Here is a 16,378-nt window from a genome sequence, read left to right on the forward strand (position 1 = left end):
TCACGGACTCGATGGACATGAGTCTGAGTGACCTCCGGGAGATGGTGATGGACAGGGCGGCCTGGCGTGCTGCAATTCATGGGGTCGCAAAGAGTTGGACACGACTGAGCGACTGAACTGAACTGAACTGAATATTTTTGTTAAACTTCCCACTGTGTTCATTCATTCTTCTCATTTCTTTTATCATCTTTATGATCATTACCTCGATCTCTTTATTTTCTATGTTTTCCATTTCATTGTAGTATAATTGACATGTAACATTAGTTTCAAGTGTACAATATACTGATTTGATATTTGTATGTATTGTGAGAGTTGGACTATAAAGAAAGCTGAGTGTTGAAGAATTGATGCTTTTGGACTGTGGTGTTGAAGGAGACTCTTGGAGAGTTCCTTGAACTGCAAGGAGATCCAACCAATCAATCCTAAAGGAAATCAGTCCTAAATATTCATTGGACGGACTGATGTTGAAGCTGAAACTCCAGTACTTTGGCCATCTGATGTGAAGAACTGACTCACTGGAAAATACCCTGATGATGGGAAAGATTGAAGGCAGGAGAAGGGGACAACAGAGGATGAGATGGTTGGATGGCATCACCGACTCAATGGACATGAGTTTGAGTAAACTCCAGGAGTTGGTGATGGACAGGGAGGCCTGGCATGCTGCAGTCCATGGCGTCGCAAAGAGTTGGGCATGACTGAGCGACTGAACTGAACTGTGAAATCATCACCCACTGTTATTTTAACTGTTCTCCGTAGTTCCACCATTTCCAGAATAATATACTTTGAATCATACTACATATAGCTTTTCAGTTTGGCTTCTTTCACTTTGTAATATGCATTTAAAATTTCTTCCAGAGCATAAAGAATCCACCTGCCAATGTAAGAGTTGCAGGTTTGATTCCTGGGTTGAGAATATCCCCTGGAAGAGGAAATGGCAACCCACTCCAGTATTCTTGCCTGAAAAATCCCATGACAGAGGAGCCTGCCAGGCTATAGTCCATGGGGTCACAAAGAGTTAGACATGATTTGAGTGACTATTCACACATGCATGCATGCATGCTTGCCATGGCTCTTCATGCTTGATTTCTTTTCAACACTGAATAATATTCTATTGCCTGAATGTACTGCAGTTGATTTATCTATTTATTGAAGGATATCTTGGTTGTTTCCAAGTTTGGGTAGTTATGAATAAAATGCTATATGCATCCATGTGCTGAGTTTTTTTGATGGACATTATTTTTCAGATCCTCTGAATAAGTACTAAGGAGTGTGATTACTGAATCATATGGTAAGAGTATGTTTAGTTATGTAAGGATTTGCCAAACTGTCTTTCAAAGTGTGGCATGTTGAATTCTCATCAGTAATGTATAAGAATTACTATTACTCCACATGCTAGCAGCACTTGGTATTGGTGTTTTAGATTTTGGCCATTCTAATAGGTATGCAGTGGTGTCTCTATGATTTTAATTTTAATTTCACTGTTGTCATATGATGTGGTGCATATTTTTACGTTTGTTTGCCATCTGTGTATCTTCTTTGATGAGGTATCTGTTAATAACTTTGGCCTATTTTCCAATCAGGTTGTTTGTATTCTTAAAAAAAAAAAAAAAAAAAAAAAACCAAAACACTAAACCGAGTAGGGTTGATTTGCAATTTTGAGTTAGTTTCTTCTATATAGCAAAATGAATCAGTTATATGTATACATATATACACTTGTTTTTAGATACTGTTTCAATATAGGTCATTACAGATTATTTAGTTGAGTTGCCTGTGCTATCCAGTAGGTTCTTATTAGTTATCTATTTAATATATTGAGCTCTCTATTGAGTAGATTGCTTGCTGCTACTGCTGCTGCTAAGTCGCATCAGTCGTGTCTGACTCTGTGCAACCCCATAGGCAGCAGCCCACCAGGGTCCCCCATCCCTGGGATTCTCCAGGCAAGAGTACTGGAGTGGGTTGCCATTTCCTTTTCCAATGCATGAAAGTGAAAAGTGAAAGTGAAGTCGCTCAGTTGTGTTCAACTCTTAGCAACCCCAGGGACTGCAGCCTACCAGGCTCCTCCGTCCATGGGATTTTCTAGGCAAGAGTACTGGAGTGGGTCGCCAGGATGTCCATTTAATTCTTCTGAGGTTTTCTCTTGTTCCTTTATTCTGTTTAGATGGGAATGTATTTTTCTGTCTTTTCATTTTGCCTAATTCTTTCTGTTTATTTCTATATCTTATGTAGATCAGATACATTTCCTGATCTTGGTGGAATGCCTTGTGTAAGAGACATGCTACAGGGCCCAGCAGCAGGGGGCCTGAGCGATATGCTCTAGGGTCCCTCAATATAGGGTGTTGTTGGCCCTTCTGTTTTGATGAGACCAACTTCTGTGGGAATGCTGGTAGGTGGGCCTGGCCCCTGGCCTGGCTGGGTACCAGGTCTTGCCTTATGTGGTGGTTGCTGACCTACTGATGGGTCAATCTGGGTCTGAGGATCCCCTGAGCTAGTTCTGGTGCATTGATGAGTGAGTAGGGCCATGTCCTGGTACAGCTAACTGCAGGGCTGGTGGGGCCTGTGTTTGGTGTCTGCCTGCTAGTAGGTGGGTAAGCCCCCAGCACTAATAGGCTAGAAAGATGATTCAAAAAATGGTAGTTGTGAGCACCAGTATCCTCATGGTAGAATAAACTTCCAAGAATGACTCCTACCAGCATCTGTGTCCTGACGGGGCGTCTAAGTTGTCTCCTACAATGGAAAAGCTCTCTAAGGTCAGCAAATGTGTCTGACTCAGGCTTTTTTCAACTGATTCCTTTTTCACTGGGACTCAGAGCATGTGAGATTTTGTGTGCACTTTTTAAGATTGGAATCTCTCTTTCCTTTGGCTCTGCTGCATGCAAGCCCCACTGGACTTCAATGCCAGATGTTTGGGGAGATAGTCTTTCTGGAGCAGTATCCTGAATGGGGGAGCCCAATGTGAGGCTTGGACTCCTCACTTCTTGGGGATTACTTGGAGGATAATCACTTCTGGATTCATGATTATCCTCCCATTTGTGAGTTGCCATACTGGGGTGTGTGTTTTACTGTGACTGTTCTATTGTACTGTGCTGTGACTGTACCACTCTTACCCATCTTGCAGTTCCTTTATATCTTCAGTTGCTGAAAATATTTTCTGTTAGTTGTCAGGTTGTTCTCATAGATAGTTGCTCTGTGAATAGTTGTAATTATGGTGTGCCCATGGGAAGAGGTGATCTCAGAGTCTTCCTACTCCACCATCTTAGCCATATCCCATTTATGAACAACTAATTTTAAACAAAACTGCCAAAGAGTTCAATATGGAAAGGAACATCTTTTCAACAAATGTTGCTGAATCAACTGGATATATGTATGAAAAATGAAAAGAGTGCTACAATTAATTTTACCATTTTGTAGTTTGATTCCTATATCTGCTTAGCAGTCTCTTTAGAGATGCTGTTTTCATTGATAAATTGGTAACTTGTGACTTCTATTCTTTCTGTCCTCCTCTTTCTTCTTTTCTATTTATTAGTCTCCATTAGCATGCACACTTTGTTAGTCTTTTCTCTCAATTGAATATTTTTTCTATTTTATCATTTTCTTCTTCCTTTGGGTTAATTTGTTGTTATTTTTTACCTTCTGAAAATGAATGCTTAGCTTTCTTTTCATGCTTTATATTTTCTAATATGATATTTAATGTCATAAATTTAATTTGCATAGATTTAACTACATTCTTCCAAGTTATTATATGTATTTTGATTGTTTTATTCATTCAAAGCTTATTTTTAATTTTTATTTTGATTTCTTAAGCCATGCTCTTTTTTTCTTAATTAGCCAATTTCCCTAGTTAATTGTGGATATGTCTTATTGTCCTTGCAGTTCTATGGATTATTTATATTTTTTGAGGCTGTGTTACTAAGCATATAGAAATTTAGAATTATTAACTGTTCACGAGGGGTAGAAAGTTAGAAACTTTCATTTTTTTCCTATCCTTTAACTTTCAAATTTTCCTACCTTATATTTTAAATATATCTTTGGAAGACAGCATGTATTTTGGTATAAAACATATTTTTAGTACAGTCTGACAATATTTAGCTTTTTAATAATATGTTTATTCCATTACTCTTAATGAGTATATTAATACATTTGAGTTTAAATCTGCTATCTTTTATTAGTCTGACCTTGTATACTTTTATTTTCAATCTTTTTTTTTTCTTTATCTGAGTTGATTAAGGATTATATAGAATTTGATTTCCCATTTTTTGGCAGTTAATATTCTCTTTTAGTGGTTTGCTAAAGAAATGACAACTTACATTCTTAACTCACCAAAAGGCAAATATTAGTTGTTACTTTTACTCTTCAACTCAAGTTTCTTTAAACAAAATTACTCTACTATATCTGGTATCTATAGATTCTCCTTCTTGCATGTTTGTGTTATATTTAAATCTGTTTTGGTTATTTATCCTCTCATTCATGTTACTTGACTACTTGTACTCTTGACTACTTGATCTTAATCTGTGGAACTCCTGAGAGGCTACATTTGGGGTGTTCTCTTGCAGGAACTGCTTGTGTTTGCCTCTACTGGATGCCAGGGGATAATTTTCAGCTTGTTTCAGGGCTCTCAGTTCAGGGTGAGAATCATTGGTTTCAACCTACCACATTGCTTCTGCTCACACTTCAGTACAGTGGTTTTAGTGCCTGGTTGGCCTCTGTGCTAAGTTGCTTCAGTTGTATCCGACTCTTGGTGACCCTATGAGCTGTAGCCCACCAGGGTCCTCTGTCCAAGGGATTCTCAACCAAGAACACTAGAGTGGGTTGTCATGCCTTCTTCGAGGGGATTTTATTGACCCAGGGATCAAACTTGCAGCTCTTTACATCTACTGCATGGGCAGATGGGTTCTTTACCACTAGTGCCACAAAACCCTGATTGGCATCCAGCTCAAGGCAATTTCATCCTTCCTTGCCATTCAAATCTGCAGCTCCCAGCCAGCTGCACTAAACATTTTATTGGGAAAGGAGATTCTTTGGAAAACATTACATTGTCTTGCTAATCCAATAAAGACTTTAAAGTGTACTTTATCCAATATCTATTTATTTGACTGCAGAAGGGAGCTTAAGACCTCTTAGTCCTCCATTTGGAAGGAATCAGTGGTACTGACTTGTTGTTATTTGTCTAATTTCAGTGGGGCAGTGATATCAGGTTATTACTGAACCAGTTTTTTTGCAACCTGTCACTGAAACAGAAGGATAATAATGTTTCATATTGTAAGGGATTTGCATCATATTACACAATCATCTTTTCACTATATAAATTGATGGAGGAGACAAGTGATGTATATAGTCTTCAACTATACATAAACTTTAGTTTGCTGAAGTGTAAAATATGTATTATATATTTGTAACTTTAGACTTGATAGAATTAATTATTACAGTTATTTCATTCATTATTTTATAAAGGAATTACTTATTGGCTTTTTGTATTCTCATATTTTGACTTTATTTTCTCAATTAGGTCAGTTAGTCATAAATGAATTATTAGGTGCCATGTTCAGGTATTCTGAAGATTTTCCTTTATTTTGTCTGACACTGTTGCCACAGACCATTGTGGGGTAATTATATGACAATAAATCTATAAATAGATAGTTGTCTTTAGGCATACATTAAGGTGTACACCAAGTATGTATGTATGTGTATGTATATATAGCATGTCAATTTCGTATCTAGCAAAAGTTTTAATCTGGCTTAGGCCTTTAAATTTTCTTTCAATCAATAGCATATAACATAATTTTTCCATTACATTCAGTTTTTTTTCCAAATTAAAAATTTTGTTTATTTTAGTAAAAGTTGTATTGCTATAAATCAATGATTATTAACAAGGGGCAATTTTTCCTTTAACTTCTTTTTTTCCTTTTATAAAAATTTTATTTTACTTTATTTTACTTTACAATACTGTATTGGTTTTGCCATACATCAACATGAATTTGTCACGGGTGTACATGAGTTCCCAATCCTGGACCCCTCTCCCACCTCCTCCCTCTCTGGGTCATCCCAGTGCACCAGCCAACAAGGGGCAATTTTGTAGTGACATTTTTGGCCCTGTCTGGAGATGTTTTAGTTACCATACTGGGTCAGAGAAGGTACAACAGGCATCAACTGGGTAGAGACCAGGAATGCTGTGAAACATTCATCAATGAACAGGATAGGTCCTGAAACAAAGAATGATTTTGTTCCTAACATCTCTTTAGGCTGATATCAAGAAACCATGCTCTAAATAAGCTTATATTTATGATTTAGTTGATGTAGGAATCTTGATTGATCACTGTGATTGAAAGCCCAATATTTTTGCTCCACAGTTTTTGTATGAAGCCTAACGAAGAGCTGTACATATGGATGGGAAAGTTATAAACTTATAGTCAAGCTGATAATTTAAGTATTTTAAATTATGCAGCATGATGACATCACAGTGAAAAGCCCACATTTGAGAGGTGCTAGATAGATATGTCATCCCTGTGTCTGGTTCCCTATTGATGTTTCCTGTCCAGGATCTGTCATGGACAGCAGAGGATCCCATCTTTGGTTGAGACAAAGCAGATAGACTGAGCAGAATGGCTCCTGCACTTATATCTCTTTCATCCAATTCTTTTTCCTACCTTTTCCTGTAAACAATTTTCAGAATCTGTCTAGTACTATGAAAAGAGTCGCATGCTTCACTTAAATAGACTTTTCTTTAAGTTATAAAAACCGTGAATTTTCTTTTTCGTTTTCTAAAACTCTGTGAGGTTTAAACTTTAAAAAGAAATTTGAAATGCAACTTACTAGAAAGACATTCTATATGGAGAGATATTTCATTATATACAGGTGAACAGTACTCCCAGATAGCAATCTTTTTAAAAAACTTTTTAAAATTTTTTTAATGATTGTGTTGTTTTTAGGAATTAATATCTGTTGAGCTGAATATATCAATACATTTATCTGACCTACATTTAAAAAAAATTTTTTTACATCTCTGTTTTTTAAAATTGGAGGATAATAGCTTTACATTATTGTGTTGGATTCTGCCATCAGCAATTCAAATCAACCATTATATATATCTCCCCTCACTCTTTAGCTTCCTTCCCAACATGCCCCCATCCAATTTATCTAGTCTGTCACAGAGAGCCTGGCTGAGCTCTGTGTTACATAGCAACTTCCCAGAAGCTATCTGTTTTTACACATGGTAGTGTATGTATATCAATGCTAATTTCTCAATTCTTTCCACCCTCTCTTTCTCCTGCTGTGTCTGCAAGTCTGTTCTCCATGTCTGTCTCTATTCCTGCCCTAAAATAGATTCATCACTACCATTTTTCTAGATTCCATATATATTTAATATACAATATTTGTGTTTCTCTTTCTGACTTACTTTATTCTCTATAACTGGTTCTGCATTCATCCACCTCAGTTCAACTGATTAACATTCCTTCCTTTTCATGGCTAGGTAATATTCCATTCCATTCCAACACAACTTCTTTATCCACTTATTTGTCAATGGACATCTAGGTTGTTCACGTGTCCTGGATACTGTAAATAGTGCTGCAAGGAACACTGGGGTACATATGTCTTTTTGAATTCTGATTTTCTCAGGGTATATGCCCATTAGTGTAATTGCTGCATTATATGTGATTCCTTGGTGGCTCATACCCTCCTGGCTCAGATGGTAAAGAGTCTGCCTACAATGTGGGAGACCCGAGTTAAATCTCTGGATTGAGAGGATCCCTTGGAGAAAGAAATGACAACCCACTCCAATGTTCTTGCCTGGAAAATCCCATGAATAGAGGAGGCTGGTGGGTTACAGTCCATAACATTGCAAAGAGTTGGACATGACTGAGTGACTTCCCTTTCATGGTAGTTTTTTTTTTTTTTTTCCTGGTTCTTTAAGTAATATCTATTCTTTTCTCCATTGTGGCAAAATCACTTCCCACCAACAGTGCATAGAGTTCCCTTTTCTCCACAACCCCTCCAATATTTGTTTGTAGATTTTTTAATGATGATCATTTTGACTGGTATAAGGTGATACCTCATTGTAGTTTTGATTTGCGTATTTCTAATAATGAACAAAACATCTTTTCAGGTATTTGTTGGCCATCTGTATGTCTTCATTGGAGAAAAGTTTTGCCTTTTTTTTTTTAAGGTTTTGTGTGTTCTGCCCATTTTTCATTGAGTTGTTTGTTTATCTGCATAAGCCACTTGTGTATTTTGGAGATTAATACTTTGTGAGTTGTTTTATTTGAAAATATTTTCTCAAACTCTCAGTGTTGTCTTTTCAGTTTTTTACATATTTTTTGCTGTGAAAAATCTTTGGGTCTAATTTGTTTATTTTTGCTTTTATTTCCATTACTCCAGGAGGTAGGTCAAATAGGATAATGCTGCAATTAATGTCAAAGAGTGTTCTGCCTATGTTTTCCAGTAAGAGTTTCAGTTTTATAGTTTCTGGCATTACATTTAAGTCTTTAATACATTTTGAGTTTCTTTTTTAATATGGTGTTAGGAAGTATTCTAATTTCATTCTTTTACCAGTAGCTGTTCCGTTTTTTTTATAATTTTTATTTTTACTATATTTTACTTTACAATACTGTATTGGTTTTGCCATACATTGACATGAATGCGCCATGGGTGTACATGAGTTCCCAATCCTGTACCCCCCTCCCACCTCCCACCCTATATCATCTCTCTGGATCATCCAAGTGCACCAGCCCCAAGCATCCTGTATCCTGTATCGAACATAGACTGGTGATTCGTTCCTTACATGATAGTATACATGTTTCAATGCCATTCTCCCTAATCATCCCACCCTCTCCCTCTCCCTCAGAGTCCAAAAGTCCGTTTTATACATCTGTGTCTCTTTTTCTGTCTTGCATACAGGGTTATCCTTGTCATCTTTCTAAATTCCATATATATGTGTTAGTATACTGTATTGCTGTTTTTCTTTCTGGCTTACTTCACTCTGTATAATTGGCTCCAGTTTCATCCATCTCATTAGAACTGATTCAAATGTATTTTTTTTTTTTACTTTTTTTTTTAATTTTTATTTTTAAAATTTTAAAATCTTTAATTCTTACATGCGTTCCCAAACATGAACCCCCCTCCCACCTCCCTCCCCACAACATCTCTCTGGGTCATCCCCATGCACCAGCCCCAAGCATGCTGCACCCTGCGTCAGACATGGACTGGCGATTCAATTCTTACATGATAGTATACATGTTAGAATTCCCATTCTCCCAAATCATCCCACCCTCTCCCTCTCCCTCTGAGTCCAAAAGTCCATTATACACATCTGTGTCTTTTTTCCTGTCTTGCATACAGGGTCGTCATTGCCATCTTCCTAAATTCCATATATATGTGTTAGTATACTGTATTGATGTTTTTCTTTCTGGCTTACTTCACTCTGTATAATTGGCTCCAGTTTCATCCATCTCATCAGAACTGATTCAAATGTATTCTTTTTAATGGCTGAGTAATACTCCATTGTGTATATGTACCACAGCTTTCTTATCCATTCATCTGCTGATGGACATCTAATTTGTTTCCATGTCCTGGCTATTATAAACAGTGCTGCAATGAACATTGGGGTACATGTGTCTCATTCAATTCTGGTTTCCTCGGTGTGTATGCCCAGCAATGGGACTGCTGGGTCATTACCAGCACCATTTATTGAAAAGGATGTCTTTACTCCATCATATATAGTTGCTTGTAGTAGTCTCTTATGATCCTTTTCTTTTCTGAATTATCTGTTGTAACCTCTCCCTTTTTACTTCTAATTTTATTGATTTGTGTTGTCCTTTTTTTCTTGATGATTCTGACTAGTGGTTTGTCAATTTTATCTTCTCAAAGAACTAGGCTTTAGTTTTATTGATCTTTGTTATTTTTTCTTCATTTGTTTTTCATTTATTTCACATGCATTTCATATATTTCATTTATTTTTGCTCTGATCTTTGATTTCTTTCCTTCTACTAACTTTGGATTTTGTTGTTCTTTTTCTAGTTGCTTTAAGTGTAAGGTTGTGTATTTGATTTTTTCTTGTTCCTTGAGTTAGGTTTGTATCAGTGTGAACTTCCCTCTTAGCACTGCTTTTGCTTCATCCCATAAGTTATAGATTGTCATGTTTTCCTTGTCATTTGTCTATAGATTGTTGTTTTATTTTCCTGTTTGATTTTTTCAGTGACCTCTTGGTTAGTTAGGAGTGTATTGGGTAGCCTTCGTGTGTTTGTGTTCCTGTTAATTGATATTTAATCTCATAGTGTTGTGGTCATAAAAATGCTTGATATTTCATATATTTCTGCTCTGATCTTTGATTTCTTTCCTTCCACTAACTTAGTTTTGTTGTTGTTGTTGCTCTTCTTCTTTTTTTAGTTGCTTTAGGTGTAAGGTTATTTATTTGATCTTTTCTTGTTCCTTGAGTTAGGTTTGTATTGCTATGAACTTACCTCTTAGCACTGCTTTTGTTTTATCCCATAAGTTATAGATTGTCACGTTTTCCTTGTCATTTGTTTCTAGATATTGTTTTATTTTCTGTTTGATTTCTTCAGTGACCTCTTGGTTAGTTAGGAGTGTATTGAGTAGCCTTCATGTGTTTGTCTTCCTGTTAGTTGATACTTAATGTTACAGTTTTGTGGTCAGAAAAAAATGGTGATATGACTTCAATTTTCTTAAATTTATGAAGAGTTGATTTGTGACCCAAGATGTGATCTATCCTGGAGAATCTTCCATGTGCACTTGAGAAAAAAGTGTATTCTTCTTCTTTTGATGGAATGTCCTGAAAATATCAATAGGTTGATCTGGTCTAATGGGTCATTTAAGGCTTGCATTTCCTTATTAATTTTTCCTCTGGATGATCTGGCCATTAATGTGAGTGGAGTGTTGAATTCCGCTACTATTACTGTGGTACTGTTGATTTCCCTTTTCATAACTGTTAGCATTTGCCTTATGTATTGAGATGCTTCTATGTTGGGTGCACATATATTTATAATTGCTATATCTTCTTCTTGGATTGAATCCTTGATCATTATGTAGCGTTCTTTGTTTCTTATAATAATCTTTATTTTAATGTTTATCTGATATGAGTTATAGTACTCCAATTGTCTTTTGACTCCCATTTGTATGGGATATCTTTTTCCAGGCTCACTTTCAGTCTGTATGTGTCCCTAGACTGAAGCTAATTTCTTGTAGACAGCATATAGCTAGATCTTGCTTTTTACATCCATTCAGCCAGTCTATATCTTTTTGTTGGAGCATTTAATCCATTAACATTTAAGGTAACTATTAATATGTCCAATCTTATTACCACTTATTTTATTGTTTTGGGTTTGCTTTTTTAGGTCTTTTTCTTCTCTTGTGTTCTCTGCCTAAAGAAGTTCCTTTAGCAATTGTAAAGCTGGTTTGGTGGTGCTGAATTTTCTTAACTTTTGCTAATGTGTACAGCTTTTGATTTCTCCATTGAATCTGAACAAGATCCTTGCTTTGTAGTGTAATCTAAGTTGTAGTTTTTTTTTGTTTTTTTTCCCGTTCATCACTTTAAGTATATCCTGTCACTTCCTTCTGGCCTACAAATTTTCACTGAAAGATCAGGTGTTAACCTTATGGGAATTCCTTTGTATGTTGTTGCTTTTCCCTTGCTGCTTTTGATATTTTTGTGTGTTTGTGCTTAATTTTTGTTTGTGCTATATGTGCCTTGGTGTGTTTCTCTTTGAGTTTGCCTGTATGGGACTCTTTTTGGATTACTGGACTTGGGTGGCTATTTCCTTTCCCATGTTAGAGAAGTTCTTGACTATTGTCTCCTCAAGTATCTTCTTATGCCCTTTATTTTTCTCTTCTTTCTCTGGGACTCCTGTAATTCAAATATTGGTGCACTTAAAGTTGTTCAGTGCTTTCTGAGACTGTTGTCATTTCTTCTCATCCTTTCTTTTTCGTTTTTATTCTACTCTGCTTCAGTTATTTCTACCATTCTATCTTCCAGCTCACTTATCAATTCTTCTGCTTCAGTTATTCTGCTATTAGTTTTCTCTAGCATATTTTTTATTTCACTTATTGTGTTGTTCATTGATGATTGTTCATTATTTCTAGGTCCTTGTTAAACATTTCCTGGATCTTTTCAATCCATGCATCAATTCCATGTATCTGTGCCTCCATTCTGAGATTTTGGACCATTTTTACTATTATTACTCTGAATTTTTTTTCAGGTAGACTGCCTATTTCCTCTTCATTTGTTCGGTCTTGTGGATTTTTAATTTGCTCCTTCATCTGCTGCAAGTTCTCTATCTTCTCATTTTGTTTAAATTACTCTGTTTGGGGTATCCTTTCCACAGGATGTGGGATTGTAGTTTCTCTTGCTTGTGGAGTCTTCCCTCAGTGGGTGGGGTTGGATCAGTGCCTTGAATAGATTCCTGGTGGGTGAAACTGGTGCCTATGTTCTGATTGGTGAAACTGGATCTGGTCCCTCTAATGGGCAGTGGTGCATCCAATGGTTTTCTTTTTTTTTTTTTTTCCTTCTGTAGGGGAAGGGGTGTCTGTGAGCCTAGTATAGCTTCAGGCTATACTGTTTGCTAATGGGTGGGGTTGTGTTCCTTTTTTCTAGTTGTTTGGCATGAGGTGTCCAGCACTGGAACTTTCTGGCTGTTGGGTGTAGCCAGGTCTTATTGTTGGGATGAGGCCTTTGGAAGAACTTTCTCTAGTTAATATTCCATGGGGTCAGGAGTTCTCTTGTGGTCCAACATCCTGGATTCGGGTCTCTCACCTCAAAAGTTCAGGTCCAATCCATTGCTGGAGCACCAAGGCTCCACGAACTACTTGGCACAGAAGATAAAGAAAAAGAAAAAAAATCAATCAAACAAGAAAATAACAGGTAGACAGAACCACAAGAAATAGAGTAAAAGCAAAACTAAACAAAAACACACAAAGAAATACACACTCAAACTCACAAAAAGAAGAGCAAAGAAAATAAAGGAAACAAAAAAGAAGAGAGCTATTGAACCAATAAAGAAACCCATAAATGTAAAACACTGGAAGATAACTTAGCAAAAACACAGCACCAAGATGAAATCAAATGTGGAAAGTAAACTTAAAAAAAGGCAAATAAAGCATAAAACATATACACCAATAAAGCAAAAGAAAAAAGAACAGAGAAGAAAACAAAAGAAAAATACAACAAGGAAGTAAAGTAAAAATAGTGAAAGTGAAGTTGCTCAGTCATGTCCGACTCTTTGCGACCCCGTGGACTGTAGCCCACCAGGCTCCTCCATCCATGGGATTCTCCAGGCAAGAATATTGGAGTGAGTTGCCATTTCCTTCTCCAGGGGATCTTCCTCCTGCATTGCAGGCAGAGGCTTTAACCTCTGAGCCACCAGGGAAGCCCAAAGTAAAAATAGAGAAATATAAAATAAAGTTAAAAATAAGATTAAAAACAAAGTAAAACAAAGGAAAAAATAAAAACAAAAAAGATGTAATAAATGAAAAAGTACAGTAGAAATAGGGGAAAAATAAAATTAATTTATTTAAAAATAATGTGCAAGAAAAGAAAAAATAAAAAGTAAAAAGTAAAAAATATTAATTAAAAAATCAACAATAAAAAACAAAAATGAAAAACATTACATATATACATAGAGAGAGAAATAGTGGTAGTAAGAAGACAATTTTCCTGTGGCCTCAGCTGTCAGTTTCCTTGTCCCCACAATGAGCTCCAGCCAATCTACCTTCTCAGGATGTCCTCCAATGTTTCTAGGAACGTCTCTAGACCTGCTGTGGGCACTGTGGGGCCAGCTCAGATTCTTATTTAGCCTTATTCTACCTTGTACTTGCTTCCAAAGTCCACAGTTGCCCCTGAATTCCACAGCTTCAAATATGGGAACACTCATTGTCTATTGAGATATTCCACAAGTGCAGAGTTTACCAAGACAGCTGCAAGGATTTACTCCACTACTTTTGTCACTGCACGAGCAAATTCCCTTCATTTTGTTTGGTCACAGAGCTCCTGGTGCTCAGCTTTGCTTTTGTCCCAGTTTTGTTTGTCCTACTGTTTGTAGGCTGCCCTCCATTGTCTGTTCCCTGTCCAGACAAAAGGGGGCAAAAGCAGCGGCTGAGGCTGATTAGGGCTCACTTGCTCACTCAGGCCAGGGAGAGGGAGGGAAACTGCAGACACAACTGGGAAGTGTTGGTGCCTGTGGCGGCAGAGGTCTGTAGGAAGTTGCTACAGCCTGAGGCAAACTGCATTCTCCCAGAGGAGTTGGCTCCAGGTCATGGGTCCCTTGGCAGTGCCAAGCTGCACAGGCTCCCTGGAAAGTGTGGGCAGTGACCTGTGCTTGCTCACAGCTCAGTGGCAATGGCAGTGGCTGAAACACTCACCTCTAGGGTCAGAGATAACTGCCTCTGGCACTTGCGGAGGTGTGGTCCTGTCATCTGTGACCTCGTGAAGTTTGAGGGTCCCCAAGCTAATGATCTCTTGCTTTTGTGGCAGGCTCAGGCTTTTTCCTTGACTCCCTCAGCTGTGTAGTACTAGCCCCCTCAGACTGTCTTCGTGGCAGGCAACCCCAGTTCTCTCCCTGGGATCTGACCTCTGAAACCTGAGCCCTGGCACCAAGCCTCCACCTGCCCTGTGTGCATGACATCTCAAACTAGTGGGAACTGGCCAGCACTGACCTCTGTGCAGAGTTCTCTCCCTTTTCCTTTGCACACCTGTTGCTGTGCTCATCTCTGAGGCTCCAAATCTCTCCTATGTGCCTGCCCATGAGGGTTTCCAAGTGTGCAGAAACTTTTCCTCCTTCATAGTTCCCTCCCAGAGGCACAGGTCCCATCTGGATCCTTTGTCTCTTTTCTTATTTCTTTTGCCCTACCTGTTTTGTGGAGATAAGCTGTCCTTGTTGAAAGTCCGACGTCTTCTGCCAGCTATCAATTGGTGTTCTGTAAGAGGTGTTCCACATGCAGATGTATTTTTGACGTATTTGTGGGAAGCAAGGTGATATTCATGTCTTACTACTCTGTCATCTTGAAGGTCTTCCCCACGGTGATCTTACAAAGAAATGACCTTCTATCGAAATTTAAATTTAACATGGACATTAATACAAATTAATGTTTGTATTAATGCGAACTGGCAGAAGTTCCTGCCAGTGCTACTCTGCTCTCATCTTGAAGAATCTTCAGTATCCATATGAGAGTAACTTATTTAGACTGCGCTTTTGATCTTTTATAAGCAATGAGCGCCCATGTTCACTTACTTTCATTTTAAAGATATCTTTTTAAACCTTTGCATATCTTCTCCTTTTTAAACTGATTCTCATCATACATTTATTTCTTCTAGGCATTGGCACATCTACACTTAATAGAATATGTCGGAGAACAGACTGCTTTGCTAATAAAGGTACATTAAATACTGCAATATAATGTGCTGTAGCCGCAATTCCTTTGATTTTTGTCAAAAAAGAGAAAAATATCAGTTAGACTAGATCTCATTCATTATGTAAAAAGTACAACAGGGAACCTGTTTTAGCCTATGTAGGCTAGAGATGAAAAGAGACTTTTTTCAAGGAATATATAATTACAGATGCTCGCAAGTTTTCTATTAGCCTTTAGTTGAAACCTTTCTAGGAAGGAGAACAATTGAGACAGTAGTCTCAGTAAGTGATGCACAGAGGTCTTAACCCAAGGTTTTTGCCAGGAAGTGAGGTCAATGTGGCTAGTGTGTCATCTGGTGTCCTATCAGGTCATCAGGAACAGGGACACTCTGCTTTCCACACCCCCCCTACCCCCACCCCACACTGACACAAGGGTTAGTTGGTTTGAGCTTGGTTTGGAGTTACTACTCTGAATTACTTGTAGACTCTGCCCCAGGCTCCTGGTAGGAGTTGGAAAAGTCCAGATAGTGCTGTTTGTACACCAGAGTCTCCTTTGGTCTCCTGTGTGGAAGAGGAAGGACCAGGAGCCCTGTTGTCCCTTCGGAGTCCCCCATGTCCTACTATCAGATCCTCAGTGTGTGTGTGTGATCTGTGCAGCTATGGTAAACAACCCTACTCTTATCTTCTGCTTTCAGATGGTCCCAGAAGATCAGCGCCTTACAGCTGCCATCATCCTGGTGGTCTGGGTCTCAGGCATCACATCCTCCCTGATTGACAACATCCCATTCACTGCTACTATGGTGAGTCACAGTATCTTCCATGTGATGAGGGCCCAGATTTCACTTGCACATAACCTGGGCTCACCCTTCCTTTCAGAGGAAGCAGAGAGTGAGCCCTGTTCCTATGTTGTGCTCACAGGTTTAGGGGACAGATGTGATGAATCCCAAACAGCAGCTGGGAGCTAAGGCCTTATAGCTGCTGTGGGTAGTGAATTCCAGGATGGCTGATTGTTTTAGCGTCAATCTGACTGG

The 16,378-nt window shown here is 38.0% G+C and overlaps 1 protein-coding gene across 1 annotated transcript in view; it reads left to right on the top strand.

Moving 5' to 3' along the window:
* OCA2 (OCA2 melanosomal transmembrane protein) overlaps positions 1 to 16,378 on the top strand; it is a 358,392-nt gene that overhangs the window by 279,474 nt on the left and 62,540 nt on the right. The window contains exons 20-21 of the mRNA XM_005675804.2: positions 15,314 to 15,373; positions 16,043 to 16,147. Of these exons, the coding sequence (XP_005675861.2) occupies positions 15,314 to 15,373; positions 16,043 to 16,147 (165 nt within the window). The remainder of the gene's footprint in view (positions 1 to 15,313; positions 15,374 to 16,042; positions 16,148 to 16,378) is intronic.

The sequence above is a fragment of the Capra hircus genome, chromosome 2 (assembly GCF_001704415.2).
Source record: "Capra hircus breed San Clemente chromosome 2, ASM170441v1, whole genome shotgun sequence".
Classification (NCBI taxonomy): domain Eukaryota; kingdom Metazoa; phylum Chordata; class Mammalia; order Artiodactyla; family Bovidae; genus Capra; species Capra hircus.